Source organism: Plutella xylostella, chromosome 15 (genome assembly GCF_932276165.1).
Source record: "Plutella xylostella chromosome 15, ilPluXylo3.1, whole genome shotgun sequence".
Lineage (NCBI taxonomy): Eukaryota > Metazoa > Arthropoda > Insecta > Lepidoptera > Plutellidae > Plutella > Plutella xylostella.
Genome location: NC_063995.1, coordinates 6,945,647 through 6,966,505, shown reverse-complemented (window position 1 = coordinate 6,966,505; position 20,859 = coordinate 6,945,647). Strand labels below are relative to the sequence as shown.

General features: G+C 37.6%; 1 protein-coding gene across 6 annotated transcripts in view; it reads left to right on the top strand.

The window, feature by feature from the left end:
• LOC105381096 (maternal protein pumilio) overlaps window positions 1-20,859 on the top strand; it is a 76,487-nt gene that overhangs the window by 17,009 nt on the left and 38,619 nt on the right. For all 6 annotated transcript variants that reach the window (XM_038108317.2, XM_038108321.2, XM_038108319.2 and 3 more), the window contains 3 exons: window positions 317-389; window positions 626-726; window positions 1,081-1,245. In XM_038108317.2, the coding sequence (XP_037964245.2) occupies window positions 317-389; window positions 626-726; window positions 1,081-1,245 (339 nt within the window). The remainder of the gene's footprint in view (window positions 1-316; window positions 390-625; window positions 727-1,080; window positions 1,246-20,859) is intronic.

Below are 20,859 nucleotides of genomic sequence, written 5' to 3'. Positions count from 1 at the left end.
CACAGTTATACTACAGCTTTTTTGAAATGCATTGCTTTGTATCATCATCATTATCAGCCCACATTCGTCTACAGCTGGACATAGACCGCTCCCAAGGAGCGTCAAAACACTTATCCAGCTACTACCGGCCACTTGTCTAAGGTTGTCAGTCCAGCGTGGTCCCACGCTACCCTTGTCTGTATTACAATGTTATATTCTGGCTGATAAGGCATTTTTCTATTTATTATGGTGTTCTGTTTCACTACAGAACTGGCCTAATTTCTAATATCCTTCAAAAATGTATCAATATTAAACTGTTATTTATTTACAATTCCAGCACCACCCTGGAATGCTGGGAGTTGCACCTCTGCAAGGACTCCCACACCCTCAACATCCTCAAATACATCCAGGTAAAGTTTCACTTATAAAGATGTTTTAACTTTATTTATGAAAGTTAGTTACATTTCTTGCAAGGTCAGAAATATGTATTTGAATGTCCCAATCAAAAACACTTCTGTATTTCTATATCAGATTCGTCGTCTATCTCTATGTCAGTATTGCTTTATAGGTTATTTATGCATATAAGTATTGTTTGACTTCTTTAGACAAGAATAATGAATAAATGTTATATTTTTGTCCATTTCAGGAATGACCCTAAACGATTCTATGAACCAGCACATTGAGCTAGTACTACAGATGGAGCAACATCCTCAGTTTGACAATAACAGCTTTGCAAATACACAACAGGTATGTACCTACTGATTTCCACGCCTTTATTGGGTTAGTGAGGGTGCAAGAATTTAGGGATAAAAGTAGCTTATAGCACTCAGGGATTATACAAAATCTAATGGTTCTTCTTTAAAATATTGTTGTAGATAGAAATTTATTTTAAAAACTGTCATACTAATACTAGCTAGAAATAAACGTGATGTCTGATCCGATGAGATCAGAATTACATAGCAGAAGTGGTTAAATATGAATACTTTATTTTGTACACAACTTGCGTTCCACTCTGTACTATCTGACTTACACCTTGGAGCTTTTAGCCTTCATCTTGTCTACAATTCCCCATATATCTTAATAATATAACTGTTATTTCAGTACGGCGGCGGCGGCGTCGGAGGTGTCGGCGGCGGCGTGGGGTCGGTGGGCGGCGCGTCGGCGGGCGGCGTGGGCGCGGTGGGCGGCGGCGGCCTCGTCAACGGCGGCTCCGTCGTGCAGGCCGCGCCCGACTCCTCGCAACACCACCAGCCATTCGATGTACAGGTATGTTTACCCCTGTTTGTAAATATCTATAAATCAATGGACGATTTCACATTTGACAGTTTGTTACAATCACTACTGAATGCTTTCACGATGTCAGAACGACAGATTTTCGTGGTAGCATCGATGCAGAATAGCGAGAAGAGAGGCATGGGCTGGTACCGCTACTGGACCGGACGTCGAGCCACTGGGGGTCACTATGTAAATCGAACGAACGGATGAAAACTGTAATCGGTATGGTTTATACAAAGATAGAGTCGTGGTTAGGGCAGAGCTCCGAAAGGTATACTTTGTAAAAAAATATTATATTGCATGAGTGCATTGCACTTATGTTCCCTCAAAGGATAAAAGGGCACAGAGGCACGCTGGGGAACGATGCAGCACTCCTCTTTGCAGAATTTGCATGGAGGAAGATGAAACAGTCTCCCATGTCTTGTCACACTGTAAAGGCATGGAGAGTTGGACACACTAGAAGCAAAATCCCTCGGATCTCCGGGGTCTCTCCGGAAGCCTCTCATCTCTGGCGAGAGATTGGGTGGCTCATAGACTTACCCCCTTATTCATAGAAAAGTTACAATACGTTTTAACTAATAAACTGTTTTGTCCCTCTCTGTCAAAGAACAAATTGATCTTTGTCGGAGAGGGACAAAACAGTTTATTAGTTAAAACGTATTGTAACTTCTCTATGAATAAGGGGGTTAGTATATACTATCGTATAGACGAACTGACAGCTCGATAAAACGTGACCAATTTTGATTTTTCAGTGTAGCTAGTGATGTACCTTTCTTTACTTTGGAGGACCATCGATAAGTTAATGAAGTTCGATGTTCGACCCTTGGAGAGAGTTGTTCCTAGACTGTTGTTGTCCAGATTATAATTTTGACATAGTGTAAAAAAATGCATAAATAAAAATAAAAACACTTTTTTCATCGCTCCTTATTTTATTGACTTTTAAACAGAACAATCTTAGATATATCATCTGTCTGACCCATATTACAGGCTCTGCCTCGGATGGCTGTGTCTGAGATGTTCCCACATATTTATTTATTTAACTGGTTCATTACAGTTTCATTTCCTAAATTATTATGTTTACATTCATTCTTAAGTCGAATTGCTGCAAATGGTAGAGTTCTTCTTTGGATTTCAACCAACGCGTCCAACTAATTTCAACCTCTTTCGTCTTATTATAGTATCTATATCTGTTGGACAAATATAGAAAATAATTAGTTTATGTATTTGTTAAAACGATGTACCTTGCCCTGACAAAATGGTTCAGATACGAGACGGTAAACGCAAGCTAGCATTTATTTTCATAGGTAACATTCAAGATAAAATATCGATAATGATATCGATTAATTTGAGTCAATCCCTAGCGTACATGTAAAATAAATAGATGAAAAATATATCCACTAAAATCATGAAAATTATTAACAAATGGACTTCCACATACACAAAATACGAAAGTAAACAACAGCATTGGCATTATTTTACATTTAATACAGGATAAAAGACAAATTTTAACCAAAAATAAACGCGTCGTGGCAATGATGACGATTTTGGTATTTACCTGTGAAATGTGCAAATTTCAGTATTATTTCTATGATTAACGCCACAATCACTCGCAGAAGATGTTACCATTGTTGAATACAATTAGATTTAGGGCCGATTTTTCAATGCCAGGATAAAAGGTCAAATAACTATCTAGCGAATAATTTTATTTGGCTGTTTATCGGCTTGGTAGTTGCTAAACCATTTTTCAATTGTGATTTATTCCATAGGTAACTATCTTACCGATTTTTCTACTTGAACTCTGGAAAGGTGAAACAAGTATATGTAGACACCTAGTGCTAAAGCAGGACAGACTACTATTTTGACTGTCAGAGTCAACTGTCACTGTCAAGCCACAAGCCTCACTGACTGTTTTGTTTGGTTGTTTATTTATTGGGTTGTTTCAATTTTGGTATTTATATTTGTTATTTTTGGATCGCAATGGAATCACAAAAAAGAGAGCGTTCGGCGAATTTTAATATTAATGAAGTTACTGTGTTAGTGAGTGGTAGATAAATTTTATTCAAACATGTCATAGAAAATAAAAAGACCGATGCAGCAACAAATAATAATTTTCTTCCATGCAGTCTGCATGGATGAAAGTTGAGTTTCTTTTAACTCCAGTGGTATAACCAGTCCGCTCATTGAAAATCCTTTAATTTAAGTACGAGGGCATCAAAAAAACAATGAAGAAGAAGTCGTAAGAAGAAGTCTTCCCTGCAAAGGCAGGAGATGTACAAAACTGGAGCTGGGCCCTCAAATGCTCCTTCATTTAACGATGTAGAAGAAAAGGTGTTAGGCATTTGCTCCAACATTAGCATTCAACGTATCCTTAATTTAAATTTAATGAATAAAAACTGAAAGAAATAACACCTATGTTTTATTATCAAGTACTGGATGGTTTCTCTCTTTTCTCCTCAGCCTATAGCCGTCCACTACTGGACATAGAAGATCATGCCGCCAAGCAGGAGGGATCTCTTAGATAATTCATAATTCATAATTCATTTATTTTCTGTTAAATTTACATCGTCAGCTTAATAATTAGGTATAATTAATTAATACAAATTAATAATTGTATATTAAACAAATTTACAAATTGATAATAGGTTTATCACAATGTGTCATTAAATAATTACATAATATAAAATATATAACAAAAGGTATGTCAAATTAGTTAAATTAAATTAATACTTATGTCAAAGATAATTAAAATACAAATTTTTGTACCTATTGTACCTTAGCCATACTTATTTGTCATTAATAAATTCGTCAAATGTGTAAAAAGCCTTCTGGCTCAAATATTTCTTCAGATTATTTTTAAAAATATTGTAACTTGGTGACTCCCTTATGCCTTCTGGTATTTTATTGTATATTTTCGGACCAACAATGTCTATCGACTTTGTGGTCTTGGCTAGCCGATGTTCGGGGACAAACAAGTTATTTGGCCTTCTGGAGCTGTACCTACTAATTTTCGAGGTAAATGTGAATTCTGAAAGGTTCAGTCGCACATACTTGGCGATCTCCAGAATGAACAGACTGGGCACAGTCAGGACTCCTAACTCGATGAACAGCTCTCTCGCCGGTTCATCAGGAGGTTTCCTCATGATCCGTCGGATCATCCTTTTCTGGAGTACGAATGGTCTGTGCCAGTCAGCGGCCAGGCCAGGCGGCGGATACTTAGGTATATGTAGCATAGGTTACCTACTTATCATAAAATGAAAAACTATAATGTACCTTAATATTTTATTATGAAGGAAGTGCTACTACATTCCTCTTTATTTAAAAATTAATGCTTGAAAATAAATCAACATAATGTTTGTAGTCTGGCGCCTTTCGGCGATGAAATTCTTTTGCATCCCACATGCTGTAATGATCAGGCCTCGTTTTGACGACTCTGACTTTCCTTTCAACAGGATTAATACATTCGTTCATTACCTACTACCTCTTTTTCGATCGCCAAATCATCAATATCATCGTTAATATCCATTGAAAAGACGATTATTCTCTGCGCTTGTATAGTTTAGAATTGGTATAAACACAAAAAAGAACTTACTTAATAACCTCAAATGTCAAATTATCAATCGAATAAGCACTATCTGGCGGCTCAAGCAGCAGATAGATTTATTCTCCAGTTAACTGAGTTATTGGACGAATAAGTTCTATCTGACGGTTGAAAAATTCAATATTTCGCTATCTGTCGAATAAACGCTATCTGGTTGTCTATCTGAGCATTGAAAAATCGGCCCTTACTGAAAATAAACCACGATGTACCTACGCAAAAAATCCAAAATACTAAGGTGTTGATTTTCCGCGTGCCGAATTGTGACGCCCTGTCATTCAAAGCAGTCACAGTTTTATTGGATTCGCTATCCTTTGCTATCTTGCCAAATTTCCGTAAGGGATTTTCTTCTCCCTCGCTCGCTTTGTTCGTCTATACGCTAGTATATACTAAGTCTATGGGGTGGCTTAATAGGTACTCATAGTCACCCCGTAGGTATTTCACGACCTTAGGCGGATAGCCGGTAGTGGGTGGATGAGGAAGGCCGAGGACCGAGTGTTGTGGCGCTCCTTGGGAGAGGCCTAAGTCCAGCAGTGTTTATTAAGCAAACTGTCCAACACTTTGGCTATTACAGTGGCTATCGAAATTGGCCTGTAGTTGTTACTGTCACTCAAGTCACCTGTTCTGTTCTTCACCACTGGCACAACAATAGTTTTCATAAAATCCCTAGGCAGATAAGAGTGTCCAATGATAAAATTAAACAAAAGCGTGAGTACTCTGGGCAGGTGTACACCTGCATACTTCAAATGTTCGACGCTCAGCCCGTCATGTCCTGGTGATTTGCCTCGTTTCATACAATGGATTGCAGACGTCACATCTTTCACAGTATACTGTATATGAGGTGTATCAGCAGCCACATCACGGGGATGATCGACATTTATTTCGTGAAATCGATATATTTCGGTTTTGTAAGGTAAATACTACAGCAAATACTCATTTATGGCCTATACTCTGTTCTCGGCCTTCTCCATCCATCCACCACTGCTGGCCACCTGTATAAGGTCGTTATCTATTTGTCCTCGGCCTTCATATCATACATCCACTACCGGCCACCTTTGTTTTCAGTTTGTCCGCGCGAACTCGTTTGCCCCACGATCGTTTCGTATCGTTATCGTTTGTCCTTGTAATTAATAGCGAAGTCTTTGCTTAAACAGAGAAGCTTTCGGTGGCTAGGGCCTGTGGCGCCTGAGTGAGATACTTTGGTAAGTACTTATGAACCATTTGGTATGGGACGGAGGACCGCGCTAAAAGAAAAATGCGTGGGTTTCGATGGGGGGAAACGATCAAGGCTACTATAGTTATGGCTACTCCTGCATTACGTGTGTAAGATTTTGTGAATAAATCGTATGGCCGATGATAATAACATAACTTTAATGTAATCTATGTTTTCCGTTTAAGTACATTGAATTTATTAAATAGGAAGGAAATGGTTGTCACTAGGAAACAACCCATTAAACACTACTTAAATAATCATGTATATTTAAATATTTTTTTACCACCTTTATATACCTAACACCTTGTGTGTGCAACAAAGTAAAGTTGACTATTATTAAGTAGATGACCATCAGCTAAAGTAATTCACTATCATTTTACAAGAGCTCTTTCCTCACTAGGACGCCTTGACGACGTCCCGGCGACAGTAACCAAGCAGTTAGAAATGAAATGTATGGCACTTACCTCACTTGGCGACGTTGCCATGCCACACGTTGCACAGTGTTTTATGAAGCCTATTTTTGTGTCATCTCGGTTTTTTTACAAAATCTTATAGTTTTCGTCATTTTAAACACTTTAGTAAAACTCCGAAGTTTCTATCACTTCTAGTTTATTTTAAAAAAAATCCTTAAGTTTCACTTTATCCGGGTTCCGAAAATCACAAAAAATAATATTAAAATATAACTATGCGATACAATTAAATTTCAATAGCATGCATGGAATATACATATTAAGACATACATTATAGCAAAAATTCATACATCAAATCCAAATAGTTACTGAAATATTCGTATCATTCTTTCTTTTCATTTTTGTGTTTTAAAACCCGAATAACCGCGTATTAGATCGAGATTTTCAGTACATAGGTAGTCCCGGTATGCCTCTATCATCATTATTAATACCAGCATCTAATACCGCGTTATTCAGAAGTTATCCTTAAACTAAGTTTTAACCGGATTTTTCGGATGTAGGGTTGTCACTCCTCATAAACTAATATTTTACATCCGGTTTTTATTTTTCTGACAGAGATATGTTATTTAGAAATTTAGCTTTACTATTTTATCGATTAAATTTAATGTCGTTTGCCTTTCCCTTTTTTAAATAGATTACAAGTCACTATAATTATAATATAAAGAAAACTATTGATAAAATTACTAAATGTTGATTTATAACTACAAAATGATTTGAATTGGTCTTGGCTTCTATGGGACTCATAACATTTTACGATGCAAAGACTGCATCGAGAGACTTGTCATTTTTTTACATTTAATGTTTTTGGTGGGATCTCATTTATTTTTTGTAAGTGTTGAAAGTACTACCTACTTAGACTGCGCTCTGTAACGAAACCATGCTGCGATGTAGAATGCATCCGACAATGCCATCTAGTTTCAGGTTTATTAATGTAATAAATTATTATAAATTATGAACTATTGTACTGTATTAGGTAATTTGTATTAATTATGGCCTATGTTCCCCATAGGCCCCATGATCATGGGGCTGAAACGTGGACACTTACAGTGGGACTGGTTCACAAACTGAAGGTCACTCAGCGAGCTATGAAAAGAGCTATGCTTGGAGTCTCTCTGAAAGATCGCCTCCGGAACGAAGTAATCCGACAGAGAACTAAAGTCACCGACATAGCTCACCGAGTTAGTAAGCTTAAGTGGCAGTGGGCTGGTCACATCTGTCGAAGAACCGATGACCGATGGGGTAAACGTGTTCTGGAGTGGAGGCCGCGACTAGGCAAACGTAGTGTGGGACGGCCTCCGGCTAGATGGGGTGACGACTTGCGAAAGGTGGCTGGTTATGATTGGATGCAGAAAGCTAAAGATCGCATCCAGTGGCGTGCTTTGGGAGAGGCCTACGTCCAGCAGTGGACTGCTATAGGCTGATGATGATGGCCTATGTTGGCTCATGATGATGATGATGATAATATATGTATTACATTTATTATACTATTATTATTATATTCCCAAAGTTCCAGCCCCCTCCGCTCCCAATGAGTATCGTCCTATTTCCATATTACCCTTCCTGTCAAAAATACTAGAATCTGTCGTACATCGCCAACTGACTACATTTCTTACCAAAGGCAGTCTCCTCAATCCTTTCCAGTCTGGATTTCGTTCGGGACACAGTACGACCACGGCTTTGCTTAAAGTGACAGAGGATATCAGATGTGCCATGGAGGATCGGCGGGTGACAGTTCTGGTGTTGGTCGACTTCAGTAATGCTTTTAATGCAGTCGACCACGACCTGTTACTTGCCGTTCTCGAATGTCACAAGATCTCTGTTCCCGCTATCAGCTGGTTCTCCTCTTATCTTCGAGGCCGCCAGCAAGCAATTCGTAACGGGCCTTCTGTTGTATCAGACTGGGCTGACTTGACTGCTGGTGTACCTCAAGGCGGCATTCTCTCCCCCTTACTTTTTTCTACTTTTATAAATTTTGTCACATCTAACCTTCATTGCTCCTACCACTTGTATGCCGATGACTTGCAGATTTACAGCCATGTTAAAATTGACGATCTTGATGCTGGCATTGCGGCGGTGAATGGAGATCTCGATGAGATACTAAGGTGGTCGCAGCATTTTGGCATTTCCGTCAACCCCAAAAAGTGTCAGGCAATAATTGTAGGAAGTTCAAGACTTCTATCCTCTCTGGACTACACCACTGTTCCACCAGTTCAATTTGACGGTCGTGTGATACCTTTCTCTCCAACTGTCAATGATCTTGGTCTGATCATAGATGAGCACTTAAGTTGGGAGCAACAGTTAGACAAAGTGTCCCGAAAAATCTACGCTTCTCTCCACTCTATGCTTCGCCTTAAAAACTTTCTTCCACAACACACCAAACTAGCCTTAGTAAACTCTTTGCTTCTACCTATCTTAGACTATGCGGATGTGTGTTACTTGGATCTGACCGAAGTGCTACTCAATAAGCTTGAACGCTTATTGAATACCTGTATCCGTTTCGTTTTTGGGCTACGTAAATATGATCACGTTTCTCAGTACCGTTCACAGCTAAAATGGCTCCCCATTCGTGATCGTAGGAATCTTCGTATCCTATGTCTCCTTTTCTCCGTTCTCCACGAGCCTAATACTCCTCCCTATCTTAAATCCATGTTTGATTTTCTTTCTGACACTCATACACGTCATCTCCGTTCCTCCCATAATCATCTATTAGCACTGCCCTCTTTCCATTCCGGTTTTATGTCTAACTCCTTCGCTGTCACCGCCGTTCGCCTATGGAATAATCTTCCCGAGAACATTAGAAAAGCCCCTTCTCGCCACATCTTCAAGCGACTAACCCGCGCTCATTATCTCAGCAACTTAAATAAATAGCATTTTCGTGTACCTGTCTGGATATTATATTATTATATGTTTGTATATATTATAGTTATGTATCCTAATATTATATGTATATTATTATTATCTTTTATAAATTTATATAATTATTTGAATGTATTGTTATTATATACTAAGATACTTATTAAGTGACTATTTAGTTTTTAGTTTTTTCATCCTACATACTTTTTCGTTTTTTTTTTTTTTTTGCACATCTTTGTACCAGTTTTCCTGCACCTCCTGTAGGTTGGCTGGTAGAAAATGCTCTTAGCATTAAGCCCACCTTTTGTACATGTATTTTTATATTTGTGCAATAAAGAATTAAATAATAATATTCTATTCTTATGTATTCATCCAATTGAATACTTAAATAACGAACAAAGTTAACAATGCAGTTGAAATCCATACACAATCTTCTTGCCAAACCGCAAATAAAAAATTGTTTTCTATGGCATATTAATTTTTTTATGTTTTTATTATTTTTCCTTTATATTTGGCTAATCACCTATCATGGTGCAAAATTTTAAGTTTGTAAGTCTGCTAGAAGTACCTTTAACTTTTTAATGATCTGTCAGTTAGTCAGTGAGTGACAAAATGGTTGATCGACCGTAACTCCTAAACTATTAATTCAGTTGGCATGTAATTTCGAAATTAAGCTTGTTATAATGCCTACTATTATTCACCGAAAACTTAAACTCCTAGCTTTGTCCACATCGATGATATAGGGGGTGCGAAACTGCCGCGAATCGCTTCGAGAAAAGATGGTACGGCCGTGCCCGTTTTGCTCGAGACTTGGCTGGGGCACTGTCGTGCCCCCAGACTAGTTTTACCCGACTGCATGGAAGGTTATGTTTTTCAACCATATGTATACAGGGTTATTGGTAAGTAGAGCTGATCCTTTTACGAGGTTATAGAGAAAAGAATTTTCATACGATTGAACCCTATAATGTATGATCCAAAACTTAACATTTCTGAGATTTTTGGGATTAAAAAAAATTGGCCAAATCTTTTTTTCAGTTGTTTTGCATTAAATATTAGGTACCTTCACAATTCAATTATAATCATTTACAAGTACGCATTTTATTTACCGCATATTTTTTATATTATCCGGATAACTCTTTGTCTTTATCCGGTTTGTGAGTGACAACCCTAAAAAAAATAAACAAATAATAATAACTTCTGAATAACGCGGTATTAGATGCTGGTATTAATAATGACGATAGAGGCATACCAGGACTACCTATGTATTGAAAATCTCGATCTAATACGCGGTTATTCGGGTTTTAAAACACAAAAATGAAAAGAGAGAATAATACGAATATTTCAGTAACTATTTGGATTTGATGTATGAATTTTTGCTATAATGTATGTCTTAATATGTATATTCCATGCATGCTATTGAAATTTAATTGTATCGCATAGTTATATTTTAATATTATTTTTTGTGATTTTCGGAACCCGGGTAAAGTGAAACTTTAGGATTTTTTTAAAAATAAACTAGAAGTGATAGAAACTTAGGAGTTTTACTAAAGTGTTTAAAATGACGAAAACTATAAGATTTTGTAAAAAAACCGAGATGACACAAAAATAGGCTTCATAAAACACTGTGCGTTGCTATGGATGCGTTTGATATCCACCAATCATATTATTTTGTCCACATAGTATAGCAATGGTGGGAACTCTGATAGGTACCCTAATGATCATAATGTTAATTTTGTAATTGTCAGATATACGTTACAATTCATATAGCACTGCAAATTTGTTATTGCGTTTTTTGTGAATGTGCTATTTTTAAACTTCAAACATCTTGATGCAAGAATCATAAAAACAAAAACCCGGGTTTTTTGTTTTTTATAATTATATTTTTTTATTTGTAACTTTTTCGTTGTTTTATTGTAGAAATGAGTAAAACGCAGGTATTTTTGTACTGAACTTTTATTTTACACCAGGCACAATATAACACACAACGTCCATGAAATCTATCAGGGCAGTGTTGCCAACGAACAAAAAACTTTATATCTAAAACTATTTAAACTTTAGAATAAGTATTACATTGTTTCAACACCTTCCCTCAATGTAATACTTACATTAATACAGTAACTAATCTTGACTCTACATTCATTCTTAAACTTTGACTCTACTCTACACATGACTCTACTATACTTTAATTCTTTAAACCACACATAAAACAAAATTTTAATAATGATTCTTTTCTCAAGGGCTTTGTGAACATGTCAGCAATTTGATCTTCAGATTTAACATACATTAATTTCAACTTCTCTCTCTTAACTAACTCTTTTACAAAATGAAATCTTATATCTACATGTTTAAGCCTCTTAATACTATCACTGCTCGCTGCCATCATTGCGGATTGATTATCACACATTATGTTCAAAGGGCATACATTTTTAATATTAAAATCATCTAACATGTTTATAAGCCAACACGCCTCACTAGCCGCTACACTCATAGCTACATATTCAGACTCAGTTGATGACAATGATACTGAACACTGCTTCTTACTACTCCATGAAACTAAGCAGTTTTTGTAAAAGAATACATAGCCAGTGGTAGACTTTCTGTCTTCAACATCACTTGCCCAGTCGGCATCTACCCATCCAACTAAAGTCTCACCACTACATACATACTCTATCTTATATGATAAGGTGTGTTTAACATACCTAAGCACTCTTTTAAGTGCTGTTAACAAAACATTATCTGCCCTATTTTGATATCTGCTTAATATCGACAAAGCTACACATAAATCTGGTCGCGTTCCACATACAGCATACATCAAACAACCAATAATTTGTCTACATAAATTCTCTGAATTTTTGTCTAGTTTACAATTTTTAAAAATCTCTGTGCTATTTGGATCCATTGGGGTAGACATAGGCTTACAATCTTGCATATCAAATTGCTTTAAAACATTTTCTAAGTACTCTTTCTGATCTAGCGTGGTTATATTATTTTCCAAATCTTGTTTCACATTTATACCAAGGAAGTTTGACACCAGACCTAAATCCTTCATTTTAAATTCTTTGTTTAGCTTAGACTTAAGGTCACATATTTGTTTTTCATCATTTCCAAAAATTAAAATATCGTCAACATAAAGTAATACATAAGTTTGACTGTTACTGTTACATCTCGAGTAGAAACATGAATCACATTTTGAACTAGCAAATCCTTCTTTAGTTATTACAGAATTAAACTTCTCATTCCAATATTTGGGACTTTTCTTCAAACCATACAAACTTCTATTTAATTTTACAATTCTTTCATTTTCATTACTATATGCCCCTTCAGGAAGTTTAATAAAAACATCTTCATCAATATCTCCATAAAGGAATGCTCCAGTTACATCCATTTGGTAAATAGGTAAATTCATATTAGTTGCTACAGCTATAAACAATCTAAATGAAATTTCATTCTATGAAATATTATGTCAGTATCAGTAGTCGGGTTTTAGTTTATGAACATTTTTTATTTCAATAATTTTGGTATTGTGATTTAAATACTTACCTACAATATGCATATTTTCTCTCTCTAATCAAGCGCTTTCATTTGATACCCCACACGGCATAGTTGGAAAAGTATTATTTTTTCGATCATCACTCTATGTCCTCTAGAGGGCGATTTATACATTTAAATGTAACGTCACATAGCCTACAACCATCGCGCAATTAAGACGCTTCTAACGATACCTCATACATCAAAATCTATCAAGCCCTTTAGGCTACAGGAGGGAACAAAGAAACAGACAAACATACATTACATACATACAAACATACATTACATACATACAAACATACAATCGAAAAACATTACCCTCCTCCTTCGGCAGTCGGCTAAAAAGATTAGTTTTGCGATTTGGTTCAAGTTTCTTATTTTTGTAGAACATAAACCTCAGACACTTTTGATCCCTACGCAAAATAAATAATTTGCCACTATAAAAGTGTTCAATTAAAATTATGATTAATTATACTGCTAACAGTGAAGAAAAACTAAAATTGGTTTATGATCCAAAAATTTATTGGTACCTACCTAATCCAAGGATTCTTTTAGATGCAAAGGTTATGGTTGTACCTGCTGCATCATATTGCACTTCAATATTCATCACCAGCCTGTTGACGCAATATTTAGTACTTGTATTTTTTTATTGCGCTTACCTAAATAAATTTTCGACTAAAACAAAACACAGGGTCATGCTGAAATACAGCGCTGCCACAAAACATGCTTCTCTATACGGCAGCACATGCTAAGCGTAGCACCTTTTGTCGAAAGTTAGTTTTTATATAAATAATTATGTTTATTAAAACCATACGTCGTACGCTTCCTTGATGGTGTAAAAAATCAATGGTCTATTTTGATATAAAAACGACGATGCAGTCATTTTACTTTCAAAAACGCCTATTTCGACGTTCTCATGTAAATTGTAATTCATAGGGAATTTCCCGTTAACCTAATGAAAGAGTAAGGAAAATATCTGAAAACTAGACATTTGATATTACTGTTAGTTCATAACTGCCATTTAACCAGCCGCAAAATCACTAACTTTGTTTTTCATACAAGGTACCATAAAAAACAAATAAATGTTTGATGGCATTTTTTAAACAAGAGTTTATCCTAAAGACTTGGTTCTGATTCAGTAGCGAGATGCCGCTGGTTTGCACTTTTTTTTTTCTTGTATTAGGTTGCGCTATTCTGACTTTATCAAATGGCCATACTTGTTATCGCTGTATGGGCTGATTTTTCAATTGTCAGATAAGTGTTATCTGAGGAATAAAATTGTAGTTACACACGCACTCACGCCTTGTACTAATGTACTCCCTTGCGGGGTAGGCAGAGGTGCATTGCTGCACCCACTTTTCGCCAGAGTGTTATGTTAGTCCCAATGTAATAGGGGGCGGGCCTATTGCCATTTTACGGGCACATCCAAGACCCGAGAACAAATATCTGTGTTTAAACAAATATCTGCCCCAGCCGGGAATCGAACCCGGGACCATCGGCTCAGTAGTCAGGGTCACTAACCACTACGCCATTCGGTCGCTAAAATTGTAGTTGTCACTGTCTAATACAAACATTCAGCCGCGACAGCATCAGAATTATTCGTCAGATAACTTTTATCTGACTATTGAAAAATCAGCCCTATGTCGACTTTATTTATTTCTACATCATAGAATAATGCATTTTTTTAAAAGTCATATACTGTACCATGACGCCGAATTTAGTACAGTCGATTCACTTTTTTTTGCATGTACACGGTTTACGATACTGCTGAGTTACTTTTAAGATGTGGAAGCCACGTAGATTTGACCCCGAGGTAATAAATACTTACTCAGTATTGAACTTTTTTCTCGTTTTAATGCAGTTAAATGGGAATAACGTCAGATAACGCATCTAGTCAATCCCTCCTTTCTAACTAGACCTTAAACATCAAAAGGGTTGAGAATTTTAAGTACAAACCGTAATTATTTATATTTAAGGAATTATTAAAATATACTGCTTCTGGTTACTGAAAGACAAAAAATATATTTTCTATTCATACCCTTCATCATATGTGAATTAACAATAAAGCCTTTTAATATTATTGTAAATTTCACCGAATAAACAATGATTTCTCAAGATACTCTTATACCTCTTTTTCATATTCTAAGGGCGACTTGCACCAAAATCCTAATCTAGATTTAATAGATAGATAGATAGATAAAGCGTTTATTTGATCCACTTTCTTACATACACAACAAATCACAATGACAGATATACACATTTGTACTTATAAATAAATAGTAGTAATAAACGTCAATCCATATGAATTTATTGCTTTAATCAAGATTTAACACTAATATCTAGTTTTAAGATGTTGATGTAAGTCGCTCTTAGTCAAAAAGAATCAAAATCGTAGGCGTCATGCCGGTATTTTCTTTATAGAGCGAAAGAAAGTATCAGTATGTTTTTTTTTATTATGTCGGCATCGTGCTACGCTACCAAATGTAAGAAAATTTAAATTCGAAAATGTTGGTTTACTACACCACTTTCAACACCCTATAATACACTCACGGGCAATGAAAAAGTTACGCTCACAAAATGCCGACACCAAACGACCCCAATTTATTAAAACATTAATAATTTTTTTTTTTACAAAATATTACTTTATTTTGTTGGTAATATCCTGATGCTCTGTTAAATGCACTTCAATGTTGCAGAAGTTTCCGTTAAAGAGTAATTTGGTGTTTTTCTCAGTGGAACCTTTTCATTGCCCGTGCGTGTAATATTATAATGATCCATAACCGTCATCGTCAGTGGGGATATAAACAAATATGTACTCTGACAGCAATTTCGTATACGTGATAGGGCACCTGATACCGCGACGTATTTCAGAGTTGCAATTGTCATATCTCATAAATAAACTGAAAAGTGTCATTGAGGCACGAATTGTACTTACCTATTGCATTTGAAATATCGCAAATTGGCACGATACTGGATATAAATATAAAAATGTTTTGTATCGTGTTTGAAATACCTACTAGATTGCATGTCTCACTCACGGGTGGGTGAATGATCTTGGAAATTGGAATAACATAGTAGAAAAAATGGCCAAATATTGTAAATTTTACAAGAAATGAATCGAAGTATTTAGCAGTTAGTGCGTACATGAATAATAGATTTAAAAAGTAGCTGGTTTGGTTTGCCCAAATCCGTAAAAGCAAGGGATTATGTGACACCGTTCAAATCCGTGCAAATCGAAATATTACGCCAACACAGGAAGAAATTACCAAGGAATCAGGCGTTATTATTGTGTCACAATGTCCATTTCAACAACAGAGAACACAGAAAGTCATTAGTAGTTTTTCTCATGCTATCTGTTGGCGATGATCTCGTTCCACGTTACATGCATCGCACCTGCCGTGTACCACATGCTATCATAAGTCTGCACATTACGTTGTGTTCGCTTCGCTCCATTTGCGGCGGTGGCTGCGAGGTGGCTTGTTCACATGTTATGTAGGCGATGTTACCGTTAGCGTTACGTACCCACGTAGGCATAGATGTAGGGTGGTATGTAGATAGCGAGGTCGGCGCGTGTCGCCTCTAACGAGCGACTATCTCCGGCGTGTTCCCACGACACCCTCGTGTGCCGTCGACGACGAGGAAGTAATAACGCGACACCTTAACTGTATTCTGTATTACTCGATTGAAACAGCCCATACCGATAGAGCGACTACCGAGTACACAATATCCTCTTATCGAACTCGCATCGATGTGTCTCCGCGTCACACTCCAGGGCCTCCACTGTGTCACTATTTAGCACCTTCATTTCTATCCACATTACCTCCGTTTGCGTGAAGTGTAACTTAGCAGCTCAGAGGCAAAGATTGCCAGGTCGTCGAACTTCTGTAACAACAGTTGCTACCTGCATTGTTTGACGCCTGCAATCCGTGTGAAACACCTATCTAGGCTACAAACGACTTGTCTTTCTTGTTTCTTTATAACATTCTGCGAGAATTGTTATAGTTGAAAATGTGTTCGCATAATTCAGCATTTCTCATAGTTTTTTTGTTCTTCGATTCAGTCTGTTAACTTTCCAAGTTTGATATTGTTTGTACTTTTTGCTGTCGTCGATTGCCAATGGTTCCATGATTCGTCGTTGTTTTGCAAAATTTCAACATAGCTAACATAATTAACGGTCGCTCGCTCGACTATTCATTACTGGCAATTAATTCCCGCGGGTTGCGATCCGCGGCGCTGAGATCGACCTCGTGGGAAATTAAACTGTGCGCGGGCCGGGCCGTCTTCTCGCCCAACGCCGCCGCCCCGCCGGCCCGCGGCGCCCGCCGAGCGCACTTACACACGTGAGAACCACTTTCTCTACCTCGTTTCCCTATTTTTCTCTTCAGATTGCTGCAACATATTAGAATGCAGCGTACTTAGTTTACAAAAGTCGGGTCAATAATTAATAGACCATTGAAATGAGTCTCCCACCCTACTGTGGGCTACGTGGGTTACTTACTCATTAAATATGGAGTTGCAATCAGTAGACTGGTGCGACGAGCCCAACTCCCTTTACGTTCAGTCTTCGCTGACCGCAAATTTCCAGTGTCGTAAATTGTGCAATGCGATGTTTAGGTAGTGCATAGTACTTAGCCTTATGGTAGGTGAGGAATGGATGTGGCTTGAGGAAGTGGAAGCGCACGTAGCCGGCGGTGGTTGCAGCGAGGTGTTCGACCGCCGCGAATCAGATCGGAATCGCTTAACCGCGCCCGATTGCGCCGCCACCGCCACGCACCACCGCTCACGGAGAAATTGAACTGCTCGAACCGCTACAATGCCCTCCGCGACTGCCGCATTTGCGAAACTTACCGTTTAATTGTTGCCACGCCTCGCTGCTAACTTGAAATTGCGCAGATACTTCATAAAGAAAAAGATGAGCTTCAAAGATTTGCTCCGCAGAATAATTATTACATTAAAAGTTAATGATAGCGGTTTGCGTGAGCGGCGGCGGGCAGGGTGAGGTCGGTCCTGGTGTTTGCTCAAAAGAGCGGCGGCCGCGGCCCGAGGGCGCTCGAGCCGCGGCTCTGCCGGCCCCGGTTATGAGATTATTCTCGCTTTGACGGCTGCCTCGCAAATGCTCGTCTTGCTCGCCTCGCTTACATTTAAAATCCTAATTGCCTCTTTACAACTTGGTTATGTGGCCAGAATTTAATGCACATTTGCATGCTTGACACTGCATAAAACGGTGTTACGGTATTGTCAAAGTTCATCCTGTAAGTATACAGTGTTTTGCAAAACAGGGTATACTAAGCCGAAAGAACAAAAGTTGTGTTCAGGGTGTCATTCTAAACAATATTCGCAAAAAAAATATTCTCTAAAAAAACTTTGATGGTTACGTGATTTTTTACTATTAGGGGCGGAATTTGTGTGAACTAAAGTTGCTCAGGGTGACCCCCTGAGTCACCTTCTTTCGGCTTAGTATAACACTTTTGCACCTCTCTGTATATAATAGTAGCATAGTATTCGCACGAACTCTATACCTGAAAGCTAGACCTAAAATTAATAACACTACACTGAGGTATTGCAAATGTGTAGCAGTTTACCCGAAATAGGTAACTAAAGCGGCCGCAATTACTCGGTCATATTGCATCTCAATTATATTGACATTAAAGCTGTTCCGGCAAGTACGGGAAGCCGGGAAGTCGATAGTTCGGGGCATAATTGATAGAAACACCGTCTCAGCGAATACGTTGGATGAGTAATTATTTGCCGGGACATATTGGTGCGTCGGGGGAGGCCTGCGACGTCTGCAGCTAATTCCCCCGGCGGGCGCACCGGAGATAAAGAGTCGCCTTATTGCCAGCCGCAGCGCCGCTAACTAACGCTTATTAAACTTCAACAACGCTCCCGCTGATCACTTCACCTTCTTGTTTACTCTAAACTTAGATTAATCGTCCGCTCGCTCCTATTTGCGCTTCTATTTATCTCGCCGACTATAAAGAGAACAGATCTACCGTTTAGTATGTACCAAACTTCTTTAATAAAAGTAAATAATAAACTATATGTGTTACCTTAAATACAAATTACATACTCTATCTAGGGAACGGACAGGTTGTTTTTAGAGTCAGATTTTTTTTGCACACCTTTAACATTATTTCTCCTGTACTTCCTGTGGGTTGACTGGTAGAAAATGCTTTTAGCATTAAGTCCACCCTTTGTACACTTATTTATATATTTGTGCAATAAAGGATTAAATAAAATAAATAATAAATAAATAAAAGATAGAGGAATAATTTTATGCGGATCGTTATATTGATGTATGTATACTATATGTACTTGCTTCTTCTTCCCTGGGATTGTTATTTTTTATGCTATTAACCTTAAATTCAGGTCGTACACATATTTTTGTGATGCATTGGAAGTTTATTAGTCATCGCAATGTTTTGTATTAATCGTTTTTAAGGTGTGTTCATCACGATCGACCTAAACAAGAACTTAACTGATGGCTATGACTTCACTCCTTTAACATCCATGGTTACAGTTATCATTATCAATTATTATTATAATGAATTAAAAGTGTAAATAATAAATAACAACATGGTGATGCAAATGAGCGCGCAATGCTCGTGATACTCGTAGTGGCGGTCGTGCCGCTGGCGACGTGTGACGGCGCAGACAACACAAGACAATGCAGATGCATGCCATTCATAACTTACAAGCACGATTCCGTGCGGGAAATGCTATCAAATTGTTCACTGTTTCATCAAATTCATGTATTTTTCTTTTCTTAATTTCCTAAATTCTTTGGTAAATCTTAAATGTCGTTCGCGCGCTTCAGTTTTTACTCGATTAAGTTGTTTTAAAGTTAAATAAACAGCTTTACAGTTTTCCGAGGATGTTTACATTTTCACTTGGTAACTTTGACTGTGCCGCGTTGCTTAGTTTTGTCTATGAGAAAAGCAGGTATTTAAATCAGAGTGAGGTGTGTCAGGGTCTCTTGTAGTTGGCGGGAAGTCCGCGTTATTTAAGATTCTCCCTCGTACCGCATTGCTGGCGATGTGAGACAGCCACGCGATAGTCACGCGATGAAGCTACTCCGTTGTACCGTATGGGACTACCGGGGAGCCGATCTATTGTTTTATTTCATGTTCAAACCCCTTTCCAAATACTCATATTTATGGTAATTCAACTAGACTGCTTTGCGAGCATAAAACGATTTGACAGTTTCAATTGAATTCCACCTCATTTCTGGTTTACCTGCAGTAATTTATTAAACGAGGTTACAATGTGTTGTTTGTTGAAGCAATAAGCTACTTAAAACGAGAGTAATCATAATAAGGCAGTCTGTAGGGGCCGGGTTGTTTGTTGAGGGGCGGCAGCAGGTCCTGTGAAACACAGAGTGCTCGGCGCGGCACAATGGGCTGTGTTTGCTCTCGCCGCTGCCGCTGCTACAAGTAATCGCTGCGCCGGCCCGCGCTGCCGGCCCGCTGCCCGATCCTACTTCTCACCACATCACTATTTTATGCGTATTGTGCTCTACATACCATTGTCACGTCAAAACTATTGTGTGCAGTTACTACTGCATAGTAATAATACTTATGTCTTCAGAAGTAGGTAAGGAGTGTTTGATAATAAACTCTCGTTTTGCAGTCTAATCTAAAGAATATTAGGGAATATTGCACAGTGATTAATTAATTTAAATGCGATCTGTTGAATAAATAATTAGCTATGAACTAAATAAAACACACAGCGTTAAAATATTAAATCAATATATTAACTTAATTTAAAGCAAATAATTACTAAAACACATCAATTACAGTTTCAATGAAAAAGCAACACTGCTCACTAACATTAATTTGTTTGTAAACGATAGATTTGAAATTGAATTGCTCTATTTGTATTCGCTTTGACTGCTTACGTTACGTATAATGTATAAGTCAATGTACGTATATTTTTCTAATACATTA